General features: G+C 36.6%; 1 protein-coding gene across 2 annotated transcripts in view; it reads right to left on the bottom strand.

Annotated features, from left to right (window-relative positions):
- The window catches only part of ESR1 (estrogen receptor 1), a 275,328-nt gene that overhangs the window by 51,948 nt on the left and 196,374 nt on the right, over positions 1–27,006 (bottom strand). For both annotated transcript variants that reach the window (XM_012646801.1, XM_012646799.1), the window contains one exon: positions 14,404–14,542. In XM_012646801.1, coding sequence (XP_012502255.1) covers positions 14,404–14,542 — 139 coding nt within the window. The remainder of the gene's footprint in view (positions 1–14,403; positions 14,543–27,006) is intronic.

The following is a 27,006-nucleotide window of genomic DNA, read 5'->3' as shown; positions in this document are numbered from 1 at the left end:
CTGTCCACAAAGCAGATGAAAACTGTAGCCCAATTATTTTAGAATGAATTAAAAATACTGAAGAAAATGGTCAAAGCTTTCAAAGAGAGTTAGTTGCACATTTCAGAAATAGAAAACTCAGAAATGATATGGTCAGGCAATAGAAGAAAATAAAATAAGAGCTGAGACACTTTAGGAATGAATATCAAAAGAAGGAAAAACATTCAGAAAGTATACTAAATTGTAAAGGACATAGCACATCGACTATGGATGGCACAGTGAAAGGAATAAAGGGTGGGAAGATAAAGAGTAATAATGCAAAAGAATAAAAAGATTTAAGAGAAAATCATTTAGAAAAAGGTCAAGGGTATCCTTTGTATGTATCAGTAGGCCTCGGAAGAAGAAAATCAAAGCAATGTGGCAAAACAATTATTTAAAACTATAAATCAAGAGAGTCAGAAGTGAAAGAAGATTTCAATCTGCATACTGAAAAATACCACATACCTAGGAAAAGGGATCTAAAATGGTCAACACAGAGACATATCTTAATAAAATTATTGCAATTTAAGTTTAGGTAAAAAAAAAAAAATGGGACATTCCGACAAAAAGTTCAAGTCACTAATAAGGGAAAGAAAATCAGACTTCCATCCAGCTTCTTGACAGCAACATTTTACACTACGAAACAATGAAGCAATCACTTAAAAATACTTGAGAAAAAATATGAGCCAAAGATTTTGTATGCAGCCAAACTTTGCAGCATAAAGGACAGAGAAAAGTAATTATGACTATTTTTCAACCAAAGAAAAAAATATTCTCATGAGCTCTTCCTGAAAAAAGCTCCAGACAACCAAAAAAAAAAAGAGAGAGAGAGAATCACCAGCATATGGTCTGAATGACGGTGGACATTAATACCTTTAATTATAGTGTTAACACTAAAAATGGGGGATGGGGTGACAGAAAAAAGAATGTAAGTATTATAAGCTCTAACAACGTATAAAAAATATAAGTAATAAAAATAAGATGAGAAAAGAATAGCCATGGAAATTATTATTAGCTGAAAATTACCTCATAGGGGTTTGCTGGAAGGAAATTGATATCATTTGGTTCAGACAAACCGAGTAGTCAAAGCTTAAGCAGATTTAATACTATGAAGTTTAACACTAAGATAATACTAGCGGCTGAAATCGGAGGAAGGTGGTCAGCAAACATTAAGGTACTAGCTAACGTCACTATCGCTCAGCGTAGGATATGAACAGTTTCTGAAGAAAGAGTTGATTAAGTAAATATAAACCTAACCACCAGAACAAAAATACAAAATACCTAAAAACAAAAGAAATTCAGTAAGTCAATAAATAAATAGCAAAGAAAAAAGACCATTTGATGTACAGGAAATAAAAAACAGTATAACAGAGCTTGAATCAAACACGTAATTGACAATTCATCTACTAAAAATATTTTCAGATTGGCTAATAAAGTAAAATCCAATTTTAGACTACATAAAATAGAAAATTACAGCAAAGTTATTCTGAGATTTAAAATAAAGAACAGGAAAAAATGTATTAAATAAGTGAAAATAAAAAGGAACCAGGGATCACGATCTTGATATTAGATGGGGTTAAAATTCAATCCTCCCAAAAGATTAAATGAATCAAAAACTTTATAACACAAAAAACCATAGTGCATATAACAGAAGTAAATAAATATAAATACTTATACAGTGGATAACAGATCATAAGTTTTCATTAAACAGAAATTGTAGGTTAAAAGAAGATAAATAGACATAGGCAGATAATATTTTACCTTCTATCTTAATAAGACTAAATAAACCTTCATTTCAAGTGTATAAGGATCATTTTAAAAAGCTAAAATTATATTAGGCTACAAAGAAAATTTTAATAAGTTCCAAAAATAATTGAAATACAAGCAGTATTCTCTGACCCAAGGCAAAAAGTATTTATTAATAATAAAACAAAAACAAAACATGCCCTTCCAACTTGAAAATTAAACTATGAAACTACTCTTGAATAAAAAGGAAAATAAAATGTGAAATTGCTGAATTTTTAGGAAATAATGATGATGAAAGTAAGATATATCAGCATCTATGAGACATAGCTAAAGCATTGCTTTGAGAAAATTCTGAGCATTAATTATCTGTCTTATGAAATGAAAATAAATAAATGAAATATCAATTCAAAAAGCTAGAGAATGAACTAAAAAGTTAACTGCCAGCAGAAGGAAGGACTTAATAAAGCTAAAAGTATAACTAAATGAATTAGAAAGCAGAAATCTAGTAGAACTAAGATAAAAATTTAAGTTAGTTCTTTGAGAAAAAAATCAACAAAATAGAGAAACCACTAGCCATCTAAGTTTTCTAAGAGAAGAATAAACACACAAAATAAATTATAAGGTGGAAGTAACCATCAAACCAGAGAACATTTTTTAAAAAATCATCAGGAATGATTTGTTCAACTCAATGACATAAATTAAAAAACCCAGATGAAATGGATAACTGTAGGATTTGATATACAAAAACTGACTCCAGAAGGGATAGAAAGTCTAAAAATATCAATTACTACAAAAGAAATAAAGTTTCCAGAGAGCTCCCCTGTAAGAAGTCACCAGGTCCAGATGGTTTCAAAAGAGAATTCTTCTAATATTTTAAATTTTAAAGATCAAATAATTTCAAACCATTTTTGTAATGCCTGTGTAATACTGATTACAAAAACTTCATAAAGACTACACAAAGAAAAAATTTCACACCAAACTTTCTTATGAATTTTGATGCCAAATGACAATAACCTTCATTATTAATAAAAGCACTTAATAATACAGAAACACCTAAAAACTTTTGTAACATGAATATATAGTAATAAGGAAATGGTGCCCACTACTGCTACTATTTTTACAATATGTTAGAGGTTTATTCAATCCATTAAATAAGAAAAAAATTTAGGTGCTTGGAGATAAAAAGAAAGAAGTAAAACAATGTCTATTTGCAGATGATATAATTGTATACTAGGAAACCCCGTGGGAATCAGTGAAAAAACTATACTAAACAGCAAAAGAGTTTAGTAAAGTAGTAGGGTCTTAACAGTAACATGCAAAAATCTGTTACCTACCCACATAGAGAATAACAAGTTAAGAATGATATGATGGAAGAAAAGCCCCCATTTGTGATAGCAAAAATATATATATAAATAAATTAATATTTATATATATAACACATACATATTATAGAATATATTTTAAATATTATATATTATAGCTATATATTTGTATAATGTAATGATATGTATTTATACAGAATAGCTAGGAATAAGCTTGAAAATTTGTGCCAAATATATATAAGAATACTTGACGACACTAAGGAAAGACACAAAAGATTTAACAAATGAAAACACACACCTTGTTCTTGGATAGGAAGTTTTAACATCATAAAGACATCAATACCCTCTAAGACAACTTCTATTTAACATAATACCAATAAAATTATCAACAAATTTTCTTATGGAGTTAAAGTTAATTCTAAAGGTCACATGGAAAAAGAAGCAAGGAAGAATCACCTGTAAAACTTTGAATAATTAAAGGGCAATACTGGGGAGATAGTATGGCCATAATTAAAACAATTTGGAACATCTATAAATAAGGCTATTTGATATTGATTCATAAATAAAGAAACCTTAGCAGATAATTAAAATTTCAGAAAAGACTTAAGTTTATAGATAAATTTAGTGTGCAATTAAAAATATATCTCAAATCCTTTGAAAAATATTGACTTTTTAATAAATGGTGTTGGGACAACAGAATAGCCATTTGGAAAAATATGAAAGTCAATCTTTATTTCATACTGTATATCATCAGGAGACATTCCAAATGGACCCACAATATAAGAGTAAAAAGTACTAGAAGAAAGTATAGGTGAATATAATTATAACTTGAGGGCGGAGAAACCCTTCCTATGACTCCAAATCAAGAAGCAATAAAATAAAAAGTTAATACATTCTGCTACAAAGCTTAATTTACAAAAAATATTTTGCATGCAAAACTCTCTAAAAACAGTTCAAAGGCAAATGAGAAATTGATAAAAGATATTAGCAGTTTATATTGAGAACAGATAATCTATCTCTAACATACATAGAGCTCCCAAAAAATCAAGAAAAGAAAAAGACGAGTTGATATAAAAATGGACAAAAGATATGAATGTACAATTCACAGAAGATTGAATAAAAAGGCCCTTAAACATAAATAAGATGCTCAATTTTATTCATAGATGAAAGGAAATGTAATTAAAACCATACTGAGATACTTCTTACCTATCAGATTGGAAAAAATCCAAAAGTTTGACAATATACTCTGTTGGAGAGGCTGTGGAGAAAGGGGCTCTCTTATACATTGCTGGTGGGAAAGCACAATGACACAATATCATTGGTGGTAAATTTTCTAATATCTAGCAAAATTATATATATACGTATCTTTTGACCCAGTAATCCTACTTCTAGGAATCTATCACAAAGATAGGCTGAGAAAAATACGAAGTTGGTCCCTCTTCTTTTGAAAAACTTCTTTTCATGTCTTTTGCCCACTTTTTAATCGGGTTGTTTGTTTTTCTTCTTGCTTATTTGTTTGAGATCATATGAAAAAAATGCTCAATATCACTAATCATTAGGGAAATACAAATTAAAACCACAAGGAGATACCACCTTACCCCGGTCAGAATGGCCATTATTAAAAAGTCAAAAATCAGTGGATGCTGGGGTGGATGCAGAGAGAAAGGACGCTTATGCCCTGCCAGTGGGACTGAAAATTAGTACAATCTCTACAGAAAACAGCATGGAGATTCCGCAAAGAAATTAATGTGGACTTATCATTCAATTTAGCGATCCCACCACTGGGTATCTACCCAAAGGAGAAGAAGTCATTTTATCAAGACACCTGCATTCAAATGTTTATTGCAGCACAATTCACAATTGCAAAGACGTGGAATCAACCTAAGTGCCCATCAACCCATGAGTGGCTAAAGAAAATGTGATATATATATACATATATCTCACATATAGAGAGACACACACACACCATGGAGTACTATTCAGCCATAAATAAGAATGGAATAATGCCTTTTGCAGCAATTTGGATGCAACTGGAGACCATTATCCTAAGTGAAGTATCTCAGGAAGGGAAAAACAAACACCGCATGTACTCTCTAACAGTTGGGAACTAAACGATAGGCACACACAAGCACAGAGAGATGTAAATGACATTGGAAAGCAAGAAGGGAGGAAGGTTGAGGGGATGAGGGTTAAAAACTTATCTATTGGGTACTATGAACACCATTCTGGTGATGGACATACTAAAAGCCCCAATGTAAGCATTATGCAAGGTATCCAGGCAACAAAAACTTTTGTACTGCGTTAATACGTGGAAGAAAAAAAAAAGCAAAAGATAATCATGGAAAGTCGACCCTGAAAAATTAAAAAAAAGAAAACTACAAAGTGACTTATTCATAAAATTAGAAAGAACCTGTGTGCCCATCAATAGGGGATTGGTTGAATAAACTGTGATATAGCTACACAATGGAATATAAGGTAGTCATGAAAAGGAGTAAAGAAGACGTTTATACATATACATGTATTATAGCAAACTCCAAAGCAATATGCAGAATATTGTATATAATATGTTACTTATGTGTATGGAGTGGAGACATGACTACATACAAACACACACATGCACTTATATCCACTTCCCTTTTGATCTTAATTGAAATTCATCATTATAGGATTATCAGAGAGCATCTAGTGGAGGGCCTAGTAATGAAAGTTAGATTCTTTGGCTATATTTGGTTATAAAATTTTGACTTTCGAATCTTTCGTCTTCAACTCTGATCTCTCTTCTGAGCTCCAACTTCCCTCTGATCCTACCCTTCAGGGTACCCTTCCTGCACTTTAAACCCAACACGTATAAGGAAAACCTCCTCAGCTTTCCCCACCATCTAATCTTTCTTCTGTCTTCTTAATCTCTATCAACTGCATTGCCAACCTTTCAACTGCCAAGACCACAAATCTGGAAATCTTCCTCCCTGAACTCCGCACCATACCCACTTTGAATTAAGCACTCTCTCGGGCTCTGCTCTCCTCAGAGGCTAAAGTGGCCCTATCCACAGGCTCAACTGCACATAGTAGTTACGTTTGTCTTGGCAAAACTGGGAGATACACAACCCTTGTCTTCTCGGGGGGTCCGATGTACTAATAGAAACCTAGTCTGCAGAGTGCCTGGGTATGCTGCATATGCAGTAAGCAGCCTTCCCTCAACATCTTATCATGCTCCTTGCATCCCCTTTTCCAATGATAAAGCCATGATGGATCCCAGTATCTGCACCAATTCACAGTGGTAAATAAGCAATCAGGTTAAGAAATTGATTCTCTGCTGTGGTGTAAAATCAAAGAAGATACCGACAGTATGTTTTTTACATCTCCTTTCTATTTTATAAATTGAAAACCCAGGAAAAATAACAAATAAGAATATTAAACGGCTTAATAAATGTCTCTAAAAGAATCAAAAGAGAAATTTCATTCTTATTAGGAGCCCACAGGGAGAAGTCAATAATGCCAGGGTAGAGATTAGAACTCAATTATAAGACATTAAGGACATTTAACCATGACATTAATAATCAAAAAAATTCAACTTTTATACAAGGAATGGAAATACACATACTAACTTCATTTACTGTGAAGCCAAACCTCTATCCATTCATAAAATTAAGAGCTGTTGTCGCAGGAAAATATCCAAGCAGTACTAACACCTTGACATATGTAATGCTGTATCTCAATGTGTAAACGGGGCCCATCTACCTTGATAAACCTCTGCCAATACCCTCTACTTCCCTCCTGCCAGCCTCCAAAGACCAAGATATGGAATGGTCTTGCGTTTAGAGCTGTACATACATTACAGTATACTTTGAAGCAGGATAAATGTATAATAAGTATAGTCACTAAATACCCTGCTTGGAAATGTCAAGAATGAATCGGTATACAAAAGCAAGCATACGCCAGGAATCGGTTTTCCCTCTGAATGCACAGCCATCAGAAAGTGATGAAGGAAGATAAACCACACATGGACGATGTGAGGTGTGGTGAGAGTCTGCTTATAATGTCCTCCTTTTTAGTACATTCATTTGTATACTAACATTACTCTACCACTAAACATTCAATTCTCCGAGGGCAGGTCTGCCTCTTACATAACTCTTTTTTTACGTCGTCCTTCCTTTCTCTTAAGGAAGAGAACTTATGTTTAGGCCTACACATGAAAGAGCTTTCTGTTGTCCAACACTACTTCTTGCAGGCAGCCTCCTGAAGCTGGAGCAATGGAAAGAGCTAGTCTCAGGCCGAACCCTGTGGATATGCTGGTGCTGAATAATTCCTACTGAGCTGGAGCAAACTGAGTCCCAACGAACACAGACTTTAAAGTGGCCATCTCCCCGATAGCTGGATTTTAATAGCACTCATTAAAACCAATGAGGATCTTTCCCATGTCAACATGGAGAGGTAGCTATAACAAAAGCAAGTATGAGAGGGGAATTACTTCATTGTCCCTACATAGTATTAATATAGGTAACTTAAATAAGAGTAGTATATTTTAAAATTAAACTGTCAAAAATATTATTTTGATTGTACTTTAAACAATCCGGTTAATAATAAATGACAAATAAAAAATAGTGTAGTGTGTAAAAAATGTAAGAAATGTCAAAATAACCTCCTACACAGAATTAATTCTTGGGTTAGGATTATTCCTTTTTCTCTGGAGCAGTTTTATATTGAGTGGATCCTTCCTGTTTATAAGCTGAATTCTCTCAAGGATTTAGACTTGTGGCTTAGCAAGTTGTATAATAAACTGCTGCTTAGTTACTTTGTTTTTAAGGAGGAATCCTTGGTTTGAATTTTTTGTTTTTTCACCTTTTTCCAATAGATCTCTTTCAAGCTCTTTCATGATGGATGGTCTTGTCGGTCAAATTGACTTTTCCTGAAGATTTAATGTGTGTGTGTGTGTGTGTGTGTGTATGCACATATGTTTAACATCTTTATCAAGACATAGTTTATGTATAATTGACCCATTTAAAATATATATATTTCAGTTGGTTTTTAGTTCAATAAATATTTTGATTCATCTACAATCAGAAGTGGCAGTAATAATGGCAGTTTGGCTAATGTCTCTCATCTCTTGGCCTCAAATTTTCTCCTTTACAGTTTAAAGTTTTATATTTCCAGCGTTTGTCAGGGCACTAAACCAAACACTTTTAACAATCAATCAAGTGGCACCTACTGCTGAGTAATTAAGGGCTCAGAACCCGAAAGAATCAAGGGATCCTGGGTCAGAATATACACTAGCAACATTTTTTCCTACCTGTATTCTCACATACTGAATGAAATACAGTTTAGGAAATAACCCAGAGCGGGGTCATATACATTAAAGAAGTTAAATAAATGTTAGCTTCCTTTCTTTTCTTTTTTTCACTCAATTCCATAAGGTACAGTGAAAAAATGTTATGAGCAAAGTTCTTGGGGTATGAATGGGGCAAAAAGACATGCATGTTAAGGTGCACAAACAGGGCCCAAGCACTCCTGGCAAGTTAAGAAGAGAATCCAGCAAAGCTGATGGTATTACTGAAACTGACTCCTGCCCAGGGCCAACTCGCGGGCGAGTGGCTCACTCACCACCGCGCCTCCCCGACCCCAGCCCTGCGACCTGCTGCTCCGGCTGCTGTAATGCGTAGTGGATCCCCCTTGAGCAGTGCACACATTCTTCAGAGGGTACAATTCTGGAAAGGGAACATAAAGGGAGGTCTCTCTCTTTATGCCCAAAAACACATGTGGATGGATTACATTCTGAATCCATCAACTCATTTCAGAACTCTATTTTTTTATTCTTCCAAGTAAAAAAAAACCTGCAAAGAATTTACCTGAAGTTTTACATGGAAAAAAAAAAACCCAATAAAATTGTTGCTTGAAGCATTGTTTTTTTTTTTCTTTGCATGTTTTTATTTGCATGTTTTTATTTATAATAAACAACCTAAAATGAGAATGTTCTTGATTTTAGAAAATGACTTTTTTTCAATTTAAAATGAATTTGTCATTAAAAAACAGTCTGCTGTTTAGTAGAAGAGGCAAATGGTCTCTCTGGTACAGCAACCTGTTTTTCTCTTAAGGAAGAGAACTTATTCCTGTTCTATGCCTACAAGTAAAAGAACTTTCTGTTGTCCAATACTATTTCCTTCAGGCAGAGCCTCCTGATGCAGGAGCGATGGAAAGAGTTAGAGCAACAACTCTCTGGCCAAAGGCTTGGTAGAGGGAATATTCTGCTTGTCAAATTGGTCCCTGCTTTTCAAATGGATGAATAGTTTTTTCTCTGAGAGTGAACAGGAGTCAAAAGAGAGTGCTTTGGCTTCACTGAGAAATCCACAAATATTTCTCAGAATTTGTTAGCATGGATGGCGCCAGCAAAACAAAATTAGACAGTCCCTTGGAAACTGGATAGTCTTACTGAACAGGACATTTACATTGTTTCCTTGAACATTATTTTACTCTTGCAAAAGCAGAGACCCCCACAAGGAACCATATGTGATGAACACTTCTGCTCCCGTTTTCAGTGTATATTTTTCCAGTATAAGCACTCAAGCAGGACTAAATGCAGAGACGCATTCCTAGTGGACACGGAGGACATATTTTGTGTTTTCTAGTGCCAAAACACACCAAAGGATTAGGTGCTAGAATGGAAAACAAGTTTTCTCCATTTCCTGATTACTTTCACAGGCGTTCTTAGTATCTTTAACTTTCCTCTTGTAAAATATACACATGCACAAACACACACCACCCCAAGAGAAATTACTAAGTTCTTTATTTATACCTTATAATAACTTTTATTCCTTAGTTTTCACAGGAAGAGATGACTGCATTAAGTGCTTGGAAGTCACTGCTGCAGGATACAGGGAAGAACTGGAAAGTGTGGGTAGGCTAAGCATGGCAGGGATAAAATTAGCCTACGAGCATATGACTACCAGGAAAGTTACGAACTCCTAGAATTAAGATATCATGGGCTGTCATCAGGGAGTAAATCAAGCAATAACTCTTTAAACGGACATAAGATACAAAATATGTCCTCTACTCATATATGTGGGATAGCAACCCAGCAAGTTTTTATTAATATATTCCTATAATCACCAAACCCCACTTGCCAATACTAACATTTGAATAATTACAAGGAAAGATTTGGGTAAATTCTATCCCCCTGATGGCCCTGTAAGGCACAAATGCCTGGATTTGGAAAGGCGATTTGAGAGAACAGGACATCATTATAATCAGCACAGGTGAAACCCTGTCTCCAGTTAGCAACATTGGTGATCCATGGGTTACAGGGCTACTCACGATTTAGGGATTTCTCTTTTCCCTATTTCTATGCAAATGCAAACAGCCTATGGAGGTGGCCGACCTTTCATAGGTAGTGTCACAAAGCCTGAGATATAGGAAAAAAAGATGAAGCTAATATCATTTTCTGCCTCCCAGCTCTCAACAACTTAGCTTTAAAATTTACAGATATCTACATTTTATTACCAAAAATGTTTATTGTGTACAATATGATCAGAAAAGAGCAATGGAAAGATCAAGGTGACATGCTAATCAGAGAGTGCACTTTCATCAGAGGGGTTGGTTGCCCGTAAGGCATAAAAAAAAAAACAAAACAGCATTCTTAGTTGTCACTCAAAAGTCATCTTCCACATGTATAAAATTTCAAATGGGCTGCTGGTCACAATATTTTTTACTTTTATTCACCTGTCAATGGCATCAAGAGCAATTACCCTCAAACACCAAGAGGGTAATTTGATAATATTGAAATTTAATATTTATGTGCATGTTAATGATTGAAAAATTAGAAAAATTTTAAAATTATAGATTATATTTTATTTTTATATTTTATATTATTTATAAATGTTATTTACATACTTTCCTCATCATTAACATGTACCAAAATATTCTTACATGTAGTGAGACCTTAAGGATTTTACTTCATAAGAAAGATATGATTAATGGGAAAGATATGACTCTTTGCTTATCTCCATTTGGAATTTAAAAGTTGCATAACAGGTTTGTGGAGTATAAGCACAAGCCAAATGCATTTAGAGATTAAGAAAATCCTACCAAAACAGATGGGTGTTAACTTTTGTTAAGTCTATAAAAGAATAAGCCAGGAATTGATGAGTAGCAATGAACAAGAAGGAGGTGAATTTGATGACAATGACAGCTGAAATGACTATCAGAAGATGTGGATTCTCCTCCTGATTCTGCCACAAGCTACGGAAGTGACCGGGCCAGTGTCATTAACAAAAAATTATTATTGGGTGTCGTGGAAGACTTTGTACATTGGAGATGACACAAAGATAAACAAAATCTGGTTCCTGACCACAAAAAGTTTATGAGCTGGTAGAAAAGATAAGATATTCGATCATAACTAACACAAGGCATTAGGAGAATAACACTTTAAGAGAAGTGCAAACCAACACCGTGAGAACCTAGACAAAGGAAAGGAGACTTTCTGCCTGAAGAGGAGAGAGTTCGAAGAAAGGTTTTATGGAAAAGCGGCATCTGAAATGAGCCTTAAAGAATGGATAAGATTCTGAGAAGGAACCCCAGTGGCAGAGCCTCTTTTAGAAGCAACAGGAGAGAAACGTGAATGTGCAAAGTTCCACCAACAGCCCTCAGGCCGAATTCAGCTGCCAGGTGTTTTTAGCCTGAACAAGAGCTCACCAGGACACCTAATCCCCAGCGCTGCCTCTTGGACTCTCATTCACTGGCCTTCTTCATTTACATCATCTCACTGGCTCTGCGTATATCGGTGCTTATGACACTTGTAATAGAGAGTCACGATGATCAAGATAAGAAGTCTACACAGGACTTTCTAAAGAACTGAGGGAGCCAATGAAAGGTGATTCAGGAAGTATGATGATCACAGCTGTGCCTTAGAAAGTCCTCTCTGGCACCGCTGTGGGAGATGGAGGGGCCTGGCCCCAGAAACAGAGTCAATGGTGGGGAAAGAAGGAATCTCAGAGGGACAACCAGGATCGGAGCCAGCACAGTAGGACGGAGACAAAGGGGAGGTCTGGGTTCAGAAATAGTGCAGAGATTACTTGAGGGTTAACTGGATAATCTAGTGAGGGAGGAGGTGGATTTCACGGTTAATTTAAACTTTATCACTCTAGCTTCTAGGTGAATGCTGATGTCACTAAGACAGAGATGAACAAGAAAGGAACACACTGGATGAGAAAGATAATGTATTCAGTTGTGGATACCGTGAATCTGAAGAGTTTAGAAGACACTGAGGTGGGAAAGTGTAGAGAAGTGGTTCCCAACTGGGGACAGTTTGGCCGCCCATCCCCCGCCACACACAGGAGATATTTAGAAATGTCTGGAGACGTGGTGGTTCGTGCTCACAACACGGGCAGGGGTTTGCCACTGGCATCCAGCGGGTAGAGTCCAGAGATGCCGCTAAACATCCTAAAATGCACAGGACAGCTCCCCACGAGAAAGAATTATCTGACCAAAATGTCAGTAGTGCAGAGGGTGAGAAATCCTGATCTAGAGGGAGTAGAAACTTCAAATCTGGAGTTTTAAAAAGTAGGAATGGATAGAGATGAGAGCTTTTAGTCACTCGTACTTGTGTGAGATAGGAAAGAAAATTAGCCACAGTGGGAATGTCACCTCATTGGTAATATGAGTTCGTTGCATGAGGTAATGTCAAAAACCCTTTCATATCCAAAATGCAGTGGTTTTATGACTTCTCAGCAAGCAGGCACTCAGGACGGTAGGCATGGATGAGGACGGAAATCATGGAGCAGATTAGTGCAGGTAGGAATGCCCAGAAATCTACACAGGGAAGACATGTTCCAGTCAGCAGCAAGGAAATGTCCTATGTGGTCTAAGATTTTCATCTGCAAACTTGATATAACTTGTTCAAAGAATCACACTACTACTATCAGACAAGAAAAAACAAATTTAAAGGAGATAGGTGAAAAGGAAAAAAGGAAAGAAGAAAGCAAAAGACAGAGGAGAAATGAGATAGAAAAAAATGATAAGACAAGGAAAACAAGGAGTGGAGAAGACAGGAAAGGAAAGGAATACTGGAAGGACATCCTCTAAAAGGCAACAGAATACACTGGGAGTGCAGGTCTAAGGCATAAGGCTCGTGGCCATTCTCAATAATTTTGCGAAACTGTGATACCAGGATACATTCCTTAGACAGTAAAATCTGCTTCTTGAGCAGGCTTGTAACTGTTTTTCAAAAGTCATATTATTATGACACAAAATGGCAAAAGAGTGACCAACACCTTGTACAATTCTCCAGCATTTAAATAGATTTTGCTGTGAATAAATTTTGCTGCAGGGATGCAGCGTGGGCTACCTGGCAGCCTTGGACTGCTGAATACACAGGTAAAATAGGTTTGCAAGGAACAAGAAGATGGTCCTTTCCCAACCAAAATGTTATGTAGCCCCAAAAGACAAGGTATACTTGGAAAACAGAAAGCTACAGCAGCAAACCAAAGGAGGCATCACTGAACAGCAGAGTGGGAAGACCAGGTGTCAGGCTAGGATGCAACATAGTGTGCTAAAGCAAGAAAGATCCTGATGTCAAAACCTAGCTCCAGCATTAGCTAGATCCCTGGTTTGCACAAGTAGCAGGATGTCTCTGAGAATTAGTTTCCTTTCTGGCAAAATGTGGATCATAAGATTCCAGCCTTCTAGGAGTGCTGTGATGATTAAATGAGATCATGTAAGCACAGTGTTTAGCACAGCAGCCGGAGCAGGGTGGGGACGCCCTCAATGGTAACTGCTACTGAATAATGTCTAAGTTCTATTACTCTAATCGATGACTGAAAAGGATAAAAAATAAGACCTACAACTCAAGTATAATATGTTAAAGAGAGCAACATATTTGAAAAATGAAATGAATTCATAGAACTAGAAATGGCCTTCAGAACTCTCTGGTCAAATTTCCTTATTTTACTGATGGGAAATTGGAGAAGGAAATGAAAAGGTTACTGTGGTTTGGATGTATAAGAACCAAAAAAAAATTGAATAATTAAAGGGGGGTAATTCACCATTTTTTGTATAACACAAGTTGAAGGTGGAGTTAGAAAATTACAGTTCCCAGTTGTGTGTGTGTGTATTAAAAATAACAGAGTTCCTCTAAGAAGTCTAGCAGAAAGTAATCCTTAGCTTTCTGTGAACTTGACTAGCCTTCATCACCCAAATTCACCCATTTATAAAGTAAACATACCTAACAAAGTTATCTGAAGCTTCATAGAGTATGGAATAAAATAGCATCATGAACAAACTGGTGATCATGAAGGATATGCTTCTCCCAGGCTACATCCAGGTTACTCACCTGTCCAAGAGCAAGTTAGGAGCAAACAGGAGCTTCCCTGGGTGCTCCATGGAGCGCCAGACAAGACCAATCATCAGGATCTCTAGCCACGCACATTCCAGAAGGTGGACCTGATCGTGGAGGGTCAAATCCACAAAGCCTGAAATAAGATAAGAAAAAGCTGCTGATTTAAAATGAAAAGTATTCATTACTGCTGAAATGAATGCAACCAGCGATTTGAACTGGCGAGGTCTATCTTCTATTGCATGGAATAAAGTGTAATAGAAACACACTTTATAGGGAAGTCAAGCAACTATTTTCTAAACCTAGCTATGTCGACGAATTTCAATGTGGTATTAAGAATTATACCAACTTTTGCTGGGCGCGGTGGCTCACGCCTGTAATCCTAGCTCTCTGGGAGGCCGAGGCGGGTGGATTGTTTGAGCTCAGGAGTTCGAAACCAGCCTGAGCAAGAGCGAGACCCTGTCTCTACTAAAAATAGAAAGAAATTAATTGGACAACTAAAAATATATAGAAAAATTAGCCGGGCATGGTGGCACATGCCTGTAGTCCCAGCTACTCGGGAGGCTGAGGCAGTAGGATCGCTTGAGCCCAGGAGTTTGAGGTTGCTGTGAGCTAGGCTGACGCCACGGCACTCAAGCCCAGGCAAAAGAGTGAGACTCTCTCTCAAAAAAAAAAAAAAAAAAAAGAATTATACCAACTTATACAACCCACTTAGCTTTATATAAAGTTTTATACTTAATGTTAAAATGCTTATGCTTTCTATTTAGACAGTTCTAACAGCTCCATGTGACTGTTATTCACTTCTGTTTCAGTTGAGGGTACTAAGGTACAAGGAATTTAAATTACTTGCCTTACACCGAACAGGAACTGAAACAGTCAGGACCAAAGTCACTAAATCTCTATTTCTTTGCTTCATCACTAAGACATGCTCTTTTTTTTTTTTTTTCATAACATGTAAAAGAAAGACCAATGAAATAGCATATATAAATAGATCACTTGAGAGAATGAGCCAGATGAATAAAGGTGACATTATTCTGGTAATAACCACTAACCTGTGCCCTTGTTTTCTAATGGTTGATTAGGAGATTAAAGCTTTTTCCAATCATTACTGACAATATGGTGGATGCTTGAAAATGATGATGAGGAGGAAGGGGAGGATGAAGAAGGAGGGAAGAAGGGAGAAGGAGAAAAAGGAGAAAAAGAAAAAGAAGAGAAAGAAGATGATGAGTTTATTGAGCTCTTACTGTGTGATAAAAGCAATGCTAAACATTTCTTGTGCACTATTCTTTTCTTCTTTATTAATACAACAATCTGAAGAAGTAGGAACAGATATTCCCATTTTACAGAGAAGACAGATGTACAGAGAGTTTATTCATCTATAAAGGGCAGAAATAGGAATATAATCTTCAGAATCTGGGTCCTTGAACACACTTGACAACTACCTCTTCTGAGCTCCACTTAATCAGAGAATTTGGATCAGTTGACTAAATAAATCCAACCACACACATTAAGATATGCCAGAGTGACAGGGACATTAAAGAAACAAGGTAACCATAAAGTTTGCTGTCTTCCAAATCAGTTTCCTGTCCTTTTTCCCCCATGAGGTATCCCACCATATTCTATTTCCCTTCTATCTCCCTCTCTCTCTCTCTCCCTCTCTCTCTCTCCCCTCAACTCTTTGTTTCCTCTTATCTATGAGAATGGCTCTAGGAATCCCTTTTTTCGTTGTTGTTCTTTTCTTTTTCTCACATCAATGTCACACTTTTATTAGCTATCTACACTTGTGTTAATTCAAAACCCAAAATATACGTTTGCTTTCCTTAAACGGTCAAGGATGAATGGTCTGCCTACTGGCTGCTTCTCCTTGGAGTTATCAAAATCTCAGCATTAAACGATTAGCTTATTATTTCTTATGTGCTTAAGCACCATTTTTCACATAACACTTATCTCTAAATAGTTGAGAATCCACCCAAAGAAATCCAAGCTAGAGACAGACCTCAGAGTTTATGCTCCCTCTCTTACCATCATCTCATAATCAAACCTCATCAACTCTATCTTTGAAGTAACTACAATTATTCTTCTCATTTGCAGTCTCACTGCTAACATACTAATTCAGTTCCTAATAGTCTCTTGTGTTTTTTGTTTTTTTGTTTTTTGTTTTTTTTGAGACAGAGTCTCACTTTGTTGCCCCAGCTAGAGTGAGTGCCATGGCATCAGCCTAGCTCACAGCAACCTCAAACTCCTGGGCTCAAGTGATCCTATCGCCTCAGCCTCCCAAGTAGCTGGGACTACAGGCGTGTGCCACCATGCCTGGCTAATTTTTTCTATATATATATTTTTAGTTGTCCAGATCATTTCTTTCTATTTTTTTAGTAGAGACGGGGTCTCGCTCTTGCTCAGGCTGGTCTTGAACTCCTGACCTTGAGCGATCCACCCGCCTCAGCCTCCCAGAGTGCTAGGATTACAGGCATGAGCCACCACGCCCGGCCGTCTCTTATATTTTTGTCTGACTTTTTTTTTTACCCAGCATAATTATTTTAAGACTTATCCATGTTGCATGTATAAACAGTTGATTCTTTTTATTGCTGAGTAGTATTCTATTGTATGGACATATCCAACAAATAAATACACTTTGTTTATCCTTTCATTGGACATTTGGGCTTCCAGTTTTTGGCTATTACAAATAAAGCTGCTATAAGCAATTCATGTACAAATTATTATATGGACATATGCTTTCATTTCTCTTGGTTAAATATTGAAGAGTAGGATGTCTGGACCATATCATAAGTGTATGTTTTTCATGAAACTGTCAAACTGTTTTCAAAAAGGGTTTACCATTTTACATTCATACCAGCAATATATGAGAGTACCAGTTGCTCTACATTCTCACCAATACTTGATACGATCAGTCTTTTTAATTTTAGACATTTTAATAGATATACAGAAGTATGTGATCTTAATTTGCATTTTCCTAATGACTAATAATGTTGAGCATCTTTTCACATGTTTTCTAACAGATCATTTTTCTACACTATATTCAAGATAATCATTCATGTATCTGTAAATCCTGCTAGACTATGTACTCATTTGAGTCACAGAATGCATGATTCCATCAAATTTTGCTTTTTAAAAAAGTCTAAATATATTGCATCTTCCACTATGTTACACAGCCATGCCAAGGCCCATGATGATGTATATATCCTTTATTAGAGCAGGTGTCTTTTCCTTGGAAAGAGTGGATTCCATGATCATGTAAAAAAGAACTTGCATCTGGAAGAATAAAAAGGTGGCTTTGTTCATAAGAAAAACTAAAATATTAAAAAGCAAGATTAAAAAGCAATGATTTGGTTTCAGATGCCCTGGGGGAAAAGGGATCAGGTATATCTACAATGTGCAGCTATTTACCTACACAGTGAACTGGGTCAAGATGCACTAGCCTTGCTCAAGGAGAAAAGGCTGATGCAGCATTAAGTGCTTCTCTTTCTCAGCACCCGATGACTAAGGGGATAAACCAAAGCCACTGAGCAGTACGTAAAATGATAGCCCTCGGGGCAGTTTTAATTCTCTCAGATCTCACCCCAATCTTTTGGGTGAAGTCTCATAACAGTAGTATACACTTACACTGTAAATTAAACTCACTTTCAGAAATGTTAACATTCAAAAGTGAGTCTTTTTCTCTCTTCTCATGATATTCACTGTTTTATGTAGTGAAAATGTAATCATATAATATTGTCACCCATGATGAAGCCTACCCCAGATTGTTCAATATCCTACATAAACCTTAAAAAATTACACAGCATCATATCTGGGGGTATCTCAGGAGTTCGGCCATATAACCAGTCAATTTTGGAAAACCAAAGGTCTGCTTTCTGGTGGCAACTTAACATATTAAATGGAATTATACTTTTGAATTTTCACTTTAAAATTTCAGTGCTGTTGAGGTCTGACAGTTTTAGTGCTCTTTGGGGAGGTAAAAAAGCTCCCCATAACCATTTGTACCACATAAGTATGCTGATTATGAAATCTGTCTGAAGTAGGTCTGTTAGTAATAGTTTTCAGTTGGAGGCCAGCAGGATTGCTCGATCCTTCTGTTGAAATGTTGTAGATCTCTCAAAAAGAGCTTATTTAATTATCTTTCCCAACTGTGCATATTGCCTGCAGACAGGGTTATTATATCTACTGCACAGTGTCCTCTGCAAGTTCCTGGGTCAGGGTTGGGGGTAGTGTGCAGAGAAGATTGCCAATTAACTTTCTCAATGAATGTGAAGACTACAAAAGAAAGTTATTAGATGGGGTATCTCCTTCCTTCCAATAGACTGGTCTTGATATTATTTTAACCATACAGGAGCTAAACGCCCGTTTGGTATGGAATACATATCCATGAATACTTTCAGTTCACAGCCAATGGGCACAAATAATGTAATAAATCCCAAACAAAATTAGATTGGGCTAATGATCTTTAGACATCAAGTTTCAATTCCTTTGTTTATTTTCCTTATCAACATGCAGAATGTTCTAATAATAAATCAGAGGCATTCAAAAAGTAAATTCTACTCTCTCTTGAACACTTGAAAGTGTCACCAGTGAGAAGATGGGAACTTAGCAGCTGCTATGGGGTATGAGGAGAAGAACCAGTCACAGATATGCTCACAGGTGGCACAGAGAGAGTTGACTCTTCCCCCCCATCACTTGAGGACTGCCATTTTAATAACAAGGGGGCTCTGGGCCTGTGGACTCCACACCAGAGGGACAGAATGCATTCTGAAAAAGTAGTAACAATAGTTTGTTGAGAATAGGTGAGATCAGATGCGCTCATTTTATACAATAAAATTTTTATAAAAGCAAACATGGGTCTTTTTGCCTGGTCTGTATTCACAGGTCTGATAATAGAGTATCTAGAGAGGATACGCTGGAAACAGACAGAAATGCCTCAAGTCCTACTTCCCACCCCTCAGTGGGCAATGATGTAGCTGATGAAATTGAAGAAGGCCTCTTGCATAGAAAAAGATATCTCCCTGCACATAAACCCGCTCATTATCTCTAGCTTCATCACCAAGTACAGGCATTGCTGACTTCTGGCTTCCATTATACAGTAACTGTTCTTCCTCCAAGATATATTAACTTAGTTTTGACTGTGAAAGGATCTCATGGCATGTCCAACTCCCTGCCTTGGGCCTGGTGAGATCCTGAGCCCTTTTCGTCACTCTGCTCTGCTAGGGACTATCTACAAATTGCCTAATTTGCTTGGCACACAAAGAGATCCTTAAAACCTGAGGGTGTGGCAAGGCTCTTAGAAATGATGTTGAAAAGTGTGCAGAGATCCTTACGCAAAATGACTAATATAATCTGAATGCTTGTAAAGTTCCATGCTGCCTTGCAGTAAAAGATAAATCAGAGTGGCTCTTCAGTAGTGACATAAAAAATATTAAGCACTACAGTCATTATATTCTTAATTCCATGGGATACAATCTACAAAGCAAAATAGAAACTGTGAAAGAAAAAAGCAACATTTCCCTAGGGAGTGCTGTCTACAAAACTAGAAGCCAGGTGGTTGGTTCCTTCAGTAAATTTGCTGGAAAAAATATTGGTTTCCTGGCCTTCAAAAAAAGTAATCATGTTCTCAGTCATATGATGACCCCAATGTTCTCCAAAATGTCATTTATGAAATTGCCTGTTGCATTTCTTCTGTATTGCCTTATTACTCAATAGAAGAAGAGTTGAATAATTCATCTCTTTTTCTTTCAATATCAAAGACTCAGTGCAAGAGTAAAGTAAGGTAAAAAATGAGAAATTACGGAAGTGAGATTATAGCACAATGATGGCTATAAGTGAACGAAACTTGGGATTTCTGGGAGAAAACCTACAGAACAGACAGTATTAGAAGAATCTAGACCTCTGTGGAAATGCCAAGAAGTCTTCATGTCCTACATTTTGTAATTTATTCTCCAGAAAATAGTAACTTAATGCCACGCCATAGACCACGGACCCACGGTGTAGTTGAATATGACCTTCCTTCCCTCCAAAAAAATGTTTGCACTCCCTCTAATATGTAGTCCTATTTTAGAGAGACCCAGTAAAACTGTGATTGCCATTCCTTAACATTTTAAGATGTTTCTGTAACAGTACATGCGTTGAAAATTATTTTTAAGAAATGAGTTTTCCACTTAAATACTGTCATGTACACTCTTACCAAATATGTACTACTGTTAGAAAATAAAATAAATGCAACATGCATCTCCAAAATAAATGGTCACTTGTTTTGAAACATTGTGGATCCCAGTGCAAGAGCACAGGCTTTCTCCTGAGCCAGCCCTACCTCACCATGACTGTGGATTCTGGCTTTCCCGTGCTATAATAAAAGAAATGTGAGCAGCCCCCACCTGACCCGGCCCCATATCATATAGCCTATCCAATGCTGTTCTACAGCCACCATACAAGATGTCCTCTTTTACAATACCAAGCTGACTTCCTCTTTCTTGAGGCTGCAATAGCCCTCATCTTCAGCCCTGATAACTTGCTATTTCCAAGTCACGTCTTAACATGAGACTTTTTGATTATCTGGAGGGTACCCCCCACCCATTCCTCAACAGAATGAGAGCAGAAGTAACAAATAATATGAGCTGAAAAGTCAAAAAGACGTGGCTTGTAATTCTTCTTGTGGCCTGCAGCCACAGATTACTTAAGATCTCTGAAAGCACTTCCCATCAGTAAAATGAGGATGGACTGACCTACCATTTAGGGTTATTGTAAAAATTAAGGGTTTACCAGATGTCCTAGAGAACCAGAGTAGCTGCTCAGTAAATGTAAGTTCTCTTTCCTATTTCTTCCCAATAGGCTACAGCTTCTGCTCAATGGAAGGGAACACTAATTCTTTTGGAAAACACCAAAAGAAATGTTTTGTTTTAAAAGATTTTAGACTTAGAACTTCAAACTTAAATTGGGCATTTTGTGTTTGCCCTGACTAATTCACAATGTCATGTTGTATTTTCTGTTTATTTTTTCTTTTTATTTATGTATTTTTAAAAACCTAATAAAAAAGGATAAAAGACTTCCTGGACCTCAAACAGCCCTTACAAAACAACATATCTTATGGTTCAAAAGTGGAGGGAACAAGAGCATGTGGATTATATTTTGCCTAAAATACATATGCAAAAAAAATGAGAAAAGAAAGCATGTTTGGGGTTTTATTGCACCCAAAGCATTTCAAGATGTTTAGCATCTCCAGAATGCAGCTGTCTTTGTACACCCCCAATTGGAAATGGTTGATGGTTTTCTACTGAACCCAGCAGCCAGCCACACCATGTTTGCTGCTCCTTATGTGCCTTGGGATAGACAGAACAAAACTCTCCCTGTGGTGACTACTACCTGCCTTAGGAAACTAAGTGGTGTTCTTTAGGCAAATGCCAAGCAATAACATGGTAAGTGAAAAACCAAACGTGACAACTTTGACATTTTCAACCTATGTCACTTTCAGCATAGTTGAAAGCCAATTAATTTCATAATTTGAGTAAATGTGGAAGAATTCAATCCAGAGGTTTTAAAATAAACAAAGGTACTGTTTCTTAAAATGAATGGTGCATGCCTCAAATACGCCATATTAACATGGTCATATCTTGAAAGAATTATGGATGAGATAAAAGTCATGATTATCTATATAAATTTACAAAAAATTTCCAACCTTAACCATACAGTTGACAACTGAACCCTGTATTACTTTACATAATATCATGAAGACATTTATGACACCATTACCAATTCTTTCAGAACACTGCAACAAAACTTAACACATCTCACTCTGACAATTATTTTTACACAAACACATTCAAAGGCAATGTTTCTATGGCACATCAAATCTATAAGTCAACAGTATTGTTTGTGGTAATTCCACTTCCTCCTCATTTTTATCTAAGTGAAAGACAAAAACCAGCAGGGGGCCTGAGATTTTTCCTGGACCTCTCTCTTGCAATGCATAAGTGAGGTATAAACTAAATGGTGAAGACTGTCTTTCCTCTGACAAGGTCTCATTGTAGGCTACTCATTAGGAAAGGAAATCTAAAGACAAAACTGGTTTCAAGTTTTCCCAACTGTTGATAGCTTTTAAACCCCACTCCAGAACTATATTCAAGGAACCACACTGCTTATAACGCTCCTTTGAAAAATTATTAGAATTAACCACAGAACTGTATTCAGATTCCACTTCAAAATTTTTCTAGCAGCTTTTCCCTGCTCTGGAGATCAGCCCATGTTTACTATTTAGTCATCCTGTGTGTGTTTCTGCGTGTTATATATTGTGGTTACATCTCACTCATCCACTGGTATTTGATTATGTTTGCATATCAACATACAAGACATGAAAATAGTATATGGAAATAAATTACCTCTGATCTAGAGAGGTAATTATAGAACTTCTTCTCTGTTCAGACAGAAAAATGGAACTATATTGTAAAAGCCCGTCAAGATTAGAAGGTTCAGACTTATAGATCGTAGCATATATAAACTAATTATAATACAAAGAAGGAAATTACTCTTGACTTTAAATACAAATTTTATGAAATTCTTTAACCTTTACAAATTTAGTTTACCACATGCCTTTCAATGGCTAGATGCACATATTCTTTTCGTTCAAAGGCTAGATATGTCTTAATTCTGATCACAGCATCTATGAACATGTGAAATACTGAACATGTTCCTTTGAAAAATCTTATCCTCAGTTTTTGTAGAAAGTTGATATGAGAAAATGTCATCGTATCTTTGCAAAAGGGAGGATGAAGGTATTGGGCAGTGTCCCTCGAGTAAGCATTCATTTATTTGGCAAATTTCTCTCCAAACTTAGTAACAGGAAAAGGTTTCCCTTTCCTAAAGAACCACTATGCTCCTTTTTGTTGGCCGTAAGAACAGTGGAGTTTCTTACAGACTGCATGTGGCCCATGAGGAAGCATAAATATTAACACGATATTCAAAAGCAATAACAATTTTACCTGTTTTGTGAGAAAATTATTGCCCTGCTATTTTTTCTGGACCTCACTTTTGACTGTAGTATTGAATTACAAGGTATCCAACTTTGCAAAGTAGATAAATAAGTCATTAAAATATGTATATTTGTTTTCACACACACACACACACGTAAGTATCCATTTTTTGCCTCCATTTAACAAAAAGTAAGTTATATGATGACAGGTCGAGGACATAGATTGTCAGGAGAAAAGAATTAATCTCACAGCTCTATCTCACTCCAGAATGAAAAATAAGTCAAGACTTTCAGATTTGAGGATCTGACTTGCGGATCAAGAAAAATAAACGTCCCTCAGAGAAAACAAACAGATGGCAATTCTACCTTGTTACCAACCCCATCTGTATTATACTCAGAGCCTTGGTTTATGTAGCAATGGTTGTCATGACGATAAGCATTTGAGAAGAGTTCTGGAGAAGCTGATGGATTTAAGAGTGTCTCCCAGCTCCCCAATTTTCCAAATACACATGAAAAATCCAACCCCCTCAAGCCCCAAATAAACAATTCTATTACTTCTTACGTTGGCTACAGTTATTCTATACAGATATTAAGAAATTTTGTACTCTTTCATATCAAAATTCTCCTGGGAGGGACAGAATAGATCTTAACTCTGATATATCACAGCTTGAAGATAAACTAGTCTTTTATTTTTATTCAGCAAAGGCAACTGTATTAACTACAGTTTAATTTTTTTTCCTTACAAGCTCAGAAAGAAATCAATTTCAGCTTAATTGAGAAAGGGGGAAAAAAGTAAAACAAATTATTTTCCAGTTTCTAAGAGTAGATTGCAAACTAAAGAAAGAAAAAAATTAATAAACTATAAAGTACTTAAGACTGCCCTTTTAAGTGCTTGTCAAATGGACAGGAAGGCCAGCCACTGTGGAGTGATTCTGAGTTACCCGACGAAGAGCACAGACTGGCTGCATCTGAAAAGTCAACAAGCACTTGTACCTTGGAACATACATTTTTTCCCATCTACCTTGAAGCAGACCTACAGAGCATTTCAAATGCTATTGTCATCAGTCTGCGTTCTCCAGATAACTGTATGCTCCTGGTAAACACTATAAATGTCATCAACACAAAGACTAACAGGGAAGTAGGCAGTCTCGTTTTAGAGCGAGTCCCCAAAACAAAGGGACAATGATGACTTCCTCCCACCTCCACCCATCTCAAGCCCCTCAATGAAACCAAAATTGATAACTGCTGCTAGTTTTAGTGAGGAATTCCTCTCTCCTTCTCTCATTCTCTCTCTCTTTCTCGCACACACACACACGCGCGCGCGCACGTGCATTTGATTTAAAAGCTAGAGGAACACCTGTTGTTGCCAACGACCCCAAGGACGTGTAGTTCTGGAAAGCATTAGGAACAAAAAAGAGGCTTATTCTACTTAAGTTCAGAACATGGGAATGGGAGTTTTACAAGGCAAAATTGCCAAGAGGTATCAGAAATGCTGAGTATCAAATCACGTAACAACTCTTCAACTGAGAAGCCAGAGGACAAGCTGCAGGGCTCCAGACCCAGAAGGGGTGGGCCAGCAAGCCCGGGGGCCTCTGGAGGTCTCAGGGTCTCACAGGCTCATGGGGGGTGATTATTAAGAAAATGTTGCTCCCTCCCTTCCCCTCTTCCTACAGTTCCCAACCTCCCACCTTCATGCCATTACCGCAGACAAATTTCAGTACCAGAGAGAACAAGCAACAAAAGTTAGAAGCAAGAATTATTTCAGCCTGTTTCACCCCACATCTGATGTCAGTGAGCGCTTAACTTATATACACCATTCTAGAGAGAGGCTACAAAGTGATTAGAAAGCCAGAAACTATTTTCCTTTAACTCATGGTGGATTCTTCATAAGCACAGTAGTCATTAAACAACCACTCTAAAAATAAAGTGGGTAGTTAGGTGCTATGGTTTGGATGTGGTTTGTCCCCACCTAAACTCATAACACAATTTAATTGCCAATGTAAAGCTGTTGGCAGGTGGGGCCTTTATGAGGTGATTAGGCTGTTAAGATGGATTAATGTCTTTCCTAATAGACTGGATTAATTCTCCAGGGGATAAATTAATTCTCATTGTTTTAAGAAACAATGGACTTTCTGTCCTTTCTCTTTGCATGTGCCTGTTTCCCTTTCTGCTTCTCTGCCATGTTATGATGCAGCACGAGGCATTCACCAAAAGAGGGCCCGATGCAGCCACCCAATCTTGAACTTTCCAGCCTCCAGAACTGTGAACCAAACAAACCTTTATTCTTTGTAAATTACCCTGTCTCAGGTATTCTCTTATAGCAACAGAAAATAGACTAAGACACTAGGCCAGCTTAAAAGAGAGATTCTCTAAATGCTAATCATCTTAAAAGTAAAAAACTATTCCATTTCTTGTTAACTCAACATGATCCCTGGCTTGGCACTGGGTCTCTTCAACAATGTTGACTTCCTAAGGATTATAGCAGGAACTACAATACTATTTCCAAGTAAAGATAAAGAGTAACTGTATTTGTTTCCTAGGACTGCCATAACAAAGTACCACAAACTGAGTGGCTCAAACCTGCCTCACATTTAGTAGTAAAAACATATTCAGTTTTTACGATTGCAAAGCCTCACATTCTAAGTATTTTAGACCACAAATGAGAAATAGTATGAATTGGAATAATCAAAAAAAGACCCCAAACAAAACAAAACAAAACAAGAAACCCACACAAAAATCAATGGCACATACACGAAATTAAATGCAAGGTTTATGAATATTTAGCAAGACAGAGGAGTAGGTATTTTTCTTGGATATGAGGACATGCATATGCCATCACTGAAATGACATATACTCTTATTCCATCTCAGGATGATACAACTTGTGATAGTCCTAGAACAGAATTGGCTTATCCCAAGAAATCACTGATTGGGCTATGGTTTGCTCAAGCAAAGCTAGAATGAAGAAAAGCAGAATTACTATTCTCCAGCAAGAAAGAGTAAATATATTTTATATTTATATAAAGAGAAAAATATCTATTGGCTACCTTCATAGAGTTCCATGTGCCTCAATAGGAATTTTAACTTTTCCAATGTAGAATACCATATTTTGAGGATGCAATATGTGGTGGAAGGGACGACGGGCTTTGTTAGGCCCAGCCTTGCCTCTTACTAGTTATGTGACCTTTGATGAATTATTTAATCTGTGGTGCCTAGTACAGTGCCTTCTCTTAGTGTATGCTCTGTGGATAGCTTTTGAATGAAAGAATGAATTTTTCTGAGCTTCAGAAATGGGAATGGTAATACTATCTCTGTAGTATGTTATGGTGAAAACTAAAAGAATATATTAATATAAAAGGAACCCATCATACTGCCTGAAAAATACTGGTGGTCAATAAATAAATGATAGCTATCATTATATTACTTCCTTTTTAATGGTAAAAAGTGCCAAATATTATGTAGATGACAAATTTTCTTAATACCTAACCATGAGTTTCACATCTAAAATTCATAGATTAAAACACATTTATGAGAGGGTTCTTAAATATTTTTGTTCCATTTGGAAGTCTGAGAAGGCATCTATGAATGCCTTCTCAGTATAAGATTTTAAGTGCATAAAATAATATATTTTTT

This window comes from Propithecus coquereli, unplaced genomic scaffold, assembly GCF_000956105.1.
Source record: "Propithecus coquereli isolate 6110/MARCELLA unplaced genomic scaffold, Pcoq_1.0 Scaffold25, whole genome shotgun sequence".
Classification (NCBI taxonomy): domain Eukaryota; kingdom Metazoa; phylum Chordata; class Mammalia; order Primates; family Indriidae; genus Propithecus; species Propithecus coquereli.
This window is presented reverse-complemented; position numbering and strand designations above follow the sequence as displayed.